General features: G+C 52.1%; 3 protein-coding genes across 3 annotated transcripts; 2 read left to right on the forward strand and 1 right to left on the reverse strand.

The window, feature by feature from the left end:
* DICSQDRAFT_73700 (uncharacterized protein) lies at window positions 1–215 on the forward strand (the record flags this gene model as incomplete). The annotated part of the gene is made up of 1 exon (XM_007371689.1): window positions 1–215. A coding segment is annotated over one exon (215 nt), but the record flags the coding sequence as incomplete, so codon positions are not given.
* A 223-nt stretch (window positions 216–438) lies between these two features.
* On the reverse strand, window positions 439–1006 carry DICSQDRAFT_175819 (uncharacterized protein; the record flags this gene model as incomplete). The annotated part of the gene is made up of 2 exons (XM_007371690.1): window positions 439–462; window positions 518–1006. The coding sequence occupies 2 exons, from the start codon at window positions 1004–1006 to the stop codon at window positions 439–441; spliced, it is 513 nt and encodes a 170-aa protein (XP_007371752.1).
* A 1385-nt stretch (window positions 1007–2391) lies between these two features.
* On the forward strand, window positions 2392–3498 carry DICSQDRAFT_175820 (uncharacterized protein; the record flags this gene model as incomplete). The annotated part of the gene is made up of 5 exons (XM_007371691.1): window positions 2392–2589; window positions 2651–2671; window positions 2881–3048; window positions 3121–3290; window positions 3354–3498. 5 exons carry the CDS (start codon window positions 2392–2394, stop codon window positions 3496–3498), a joined length of 702 nt encoding a protein of 233 aa, XP_007371753.1.
* Window positions 3499–4002: the final 504 nt, after the last annotated feature.

The raw sequence follows: 4002 nt of genomic DNA on the forward strand, positions 1-4002 counted from the left end.
CCCCTGACATGAACATTATCGAGCATGTCTGGGAGGAGTTAGACCGCCGTGTGCGCCGTCGTTCCCCTCTCCCCCGGAATGTTGATGAGTTATGGGCTGCCTTGCAGGAGGAATGGTATGGGCTTGATACTGGTTATATACAGAAGCTGTACGATTCCATTCCCCATCGTGTTGAGGCTCTCAAGGCTGCTCATGGACTGCATACACGCTACTAGGCTTAGCATCGAGATTTTGTAGACTTACGGTTAACTTTCGTCGCTCGTTACCACCTTGATACGTACCCCTAACTTGGGGTCTGTCCAATGTCACTCAAATAACCTGGGCAATCCTGCGCCGTTTGTCGCGAGAGTCTTTGCATGATATCAAGACTTGTGTGGCTACATAGATGTACAATAAGCAGCCCAAAACATAGCACAGGTCGTCCGTCGTACAGAGATTTCATTCGCGCGAAGCGCCGGTGCACTATTTTCGGCAGTCACTGTATGTCAAAATAAGACAGGTTGCGTAGTGTACATACAATCGGAAGGGCAAGAAACTTATCAATCTCCTCTTGACTAAGCCCGCTCGTAGCTAGCCAGCTTCCTAGACCCCACTCCTCCTCATTGGCGAATGGCGCATAGATTCCCTTCCCTGCCTTCTCCTGCGTTTCCAGTAGTTCTTCAAAGAAGGTGCGTGCTTGTCCAGTCTCCGTGGCCACCTCAGCCGGATACTCACCGGTCCAGGGAAACTTCGGAATACCTCCCACTTCAATGTCGTCTACTTCGTCAACTGTCACGTGTCCTGGCCTGTCGTGAGGGGCTGCTAGATCATTTGCGGACCCAGACAGGTCCTCGGGGGTGAACTCCTCAACTATCATGGGGTCGTTGGCAGGAACAGGGTTTGTTGGGAGCGTCGTGCATGCCGGCACAGCTGGAGATGGGGGGAAAACACCTAAGTGTGAAGAGGATGAGGTGTCTTGGTGTGCGGAAGCCTGAGGTAGGTTGATCGCCTCGCTGGCAGAGACCATTTTATTGACATGGTTGTGGAGAGCCTCACGACAAGCAGCAGCGACAGCAAAGTGTATATTTAGGCCCCGCACCGTGATAGTGCTATGGCCACAGTTTCCACACCGATAGCTGCGTTGTTTCATAGCGAAGAGGTTGGAGTAGATACAGGAGGACGATGGCAGTCAGCCTTGCCTCCCCCAGTCCGTGCGCTCATGCCTTTGCGCCACAGAATGCCTTTACGCCACAGGACGTGGCATCTCCTAGGTGGTAGGACTTACCATGCATGCTGTTGAATCGTTCTTGACCGTCCCTCTCTGTTGCCTTCATCTACGTACTCTAAACACTGTCGACTCCTGAGGAAGTGGTCACTACACGAGCACACACAATCCCCACCTATACTGGATAGACTACTGATAGCATGCCAGCAGAGAAGCGTCGAGGACGGCCGTCTGTTGTGGAATCTGACCGTGAATCTAGCACTGAGGCAAGAGCCAGACCCTGCATATCTTCTTCACATTTGCTGTGCCGCTACCCAGAGCTTACAATTTCTTCTTAGCCTACCCATCACACAACTCCACCGCCCAATGCGAAACGTGCTCGCACTGTGAGTACAAGGCAGAAGGAAATAGGTACACATTTCGTCATTCTAACTCCCTAATGACTACACTGACATCGGAGGCCTTTTGTATGTCAAAGACAAGCAAAGGAAGGAAAAAGAAGAGACTGAGATTGGACGGCTCCGTCGCGAACTCATCAATGCGAAAAAACGACTTGCCAGGCAGAAGAAACATCGGGTGGAAGAAGACACAGAGGGCAGTGTGAATGCAGAGGACAATGACAATGACGGCAAGCTCCCGCCAGAATCGGAAGAAGGGAGCGGTGAGGAGGATGCCGCTGTGACGCTTCAGGCCTCGGTACGCCCATCATACGTGTTCTGTCCACTTTGCTTTTATAATTCTTGTTGACCACACCCCTACATTTGCAGCTCGTGAAGCGTCGCACTACTGTGGTGCAACCAGGACCAGCCCCCAACATTCGACGCCGCAAAGGGGAATCACAAGTGCTGCCAACTCGCAATGCAAACCCTACATGTCCCGAAAACACCCAGCGAGTATCAAACCATGGACATGGCGCACTCTCACCTGCCAATATTGCTGCCCCAGAGGATACCCCACAAGGAACCGGTGGCAGAAATCTTCACGAGGTGCATAGTATTGTGCCGTTGCGGACTACATCACCCACACCCTCCCAACAACCGGCAGCTGTCTCACCCTCTGAGGGTACTCTAGCCATTTTCGAGAATGCTGGGGTGGTGACTACTACGTCTTCCATCACATCATCTACCTCTGAACCTCAACTCGCACCTTTTCGGAACGGTGCTGAACCATCACCTCAAGCTCGCCCCATGGCTCACGACTACGTCGACGATATCAAGGGCCTTCTGATAGAGGCCCGATCTTACTACTCATGCTACCTTTTCACAGAGGAACTGTTCCCTGGACCGAGCAAACAGCGCGAGTTTGTCATCCGCGCTTGGAACGCCACCTGTGCAGCTTGTGAGACACTGCCACTCTACGCCCTCTCGGAGCGTATGATACGTATTGTACATCCCTTGCATCACTTCCGCACTTATATCAGTGCTTACGATTGTCCGGAAACTACAGATCGGTGCACGCAAGTCGTCTGTGCGTGGAGACGTTTCCGATCACATCTGAGCCAAAATTGTCGATGGCTACGGGTTCCGTCGGTCCGCATCCACAGAAGCTGAGCTGCACAATGCTCAGCTTTCAAAATGTCTTGTAGTCGACGGCATGTTTCACTATAAGGTGTGTTTTGAAGTGGTATGCCTCTGATTAGCATGATACACATCTCCTCATTCTTTGCTTGATTACAGGTGTTTGATATCTCTATGGGGCGCAAGGAAAAGTATAGCGAGCATGCCCTTATAGGACGTTCTCTCGAGATAGCACTGTTCCCAAACACTCGCACCGGCCTTGGCTTTATGCACCCAGAGTTTTTTGACCCAATCCCCGATCAGCTTCTCGCATTCCTGCACACTGTGGTAAGTCCATCGCATGTGTACTCACTTTCCGAGCGGTCTCTGATGCATTGATTTCCATGATGTCATGGTCAGATCCACGCGCACATTTGCGAGTGGTCTACCGGACGGCATATCAGGGAGGACTTCACCGCGACCAAAAATGAGACATTCTATATAGGTTTCCTTGCAGATCTACGATCGTACGGCAGCAAAAATCCTTCTGCGTGGCTTAACATACGCAAGCGCATGTATTCGAGAGCCTTGTAAGTGCACTCACTCAACGTCGTCTGATACAACTTATTGACAATCTGTCTCACGTTGTCCAGCCAAGCTAGCGGAGGGGCAAAGCTCCAGGCGCAGACGACTCGCATCTCAACGGCTGCCATAGACGCCGCGCAAGCTGAGCTCGAGGGACGGACCGGACTCACCGATAGTGAAGACGAGGGGGAAGTGGGGGCGACGGTAGCCTAAGTTCCGAGGCCATGCATTAGCTTGCTATTATACCCAATGCACATAATAGTACTATTTGGATAGTACATTCCAAGAATGTGAATCATTTGAATGCTCATGTACAACGGAGCAGTCGAGGGTTTTCCTACTGAATCTCTCTTCACTCAATATGTCTCCGCGCCTGCTCACGACAGCTCGCGACGGCTCGTGAGCGCCCTGGGCGTCTCGCGGCACCTCGCGGAGCACCAGTGAACGCTCGGTACTACTCTAGACAGGGGGGGGTTCCTTGGCCTGCTCGGACTACTCATGACGCTCGAGAGCGTTCCCGAGGCAAGTGTTTTTTTCCTGATGAACCCCCTTACCGAAGGTGGGTAGGAGGACGTTGTTGGGACAATCAAAGAAGCAAGTCACCGCGTGAAGCGCCAGATTACGGAGGTTGGGAACAAGAAGAGGATGAGTGCATTACCGCCTCATTGCCGCCACATTCCCATACATGTTCCTCTTCCCGGGGGATATGCTGAGTAC

The sequence above is a fragment of the Dichomitus squalens genome (assembly GCF_000275845.1).
Source record: "Dichomitus squalens LYAD-421 SS1 unplaced genomic scaffold DICSQscaffold_186, whole genome shotgun sequence".
In the NCBI taxonomy this organism is placed as follows: Eukaryota; Fungi; Basidiomycota; class Agaricomycetes; order Polyporales; family Polyporaceae; genus Dichomitus; species Dichomitus squalens.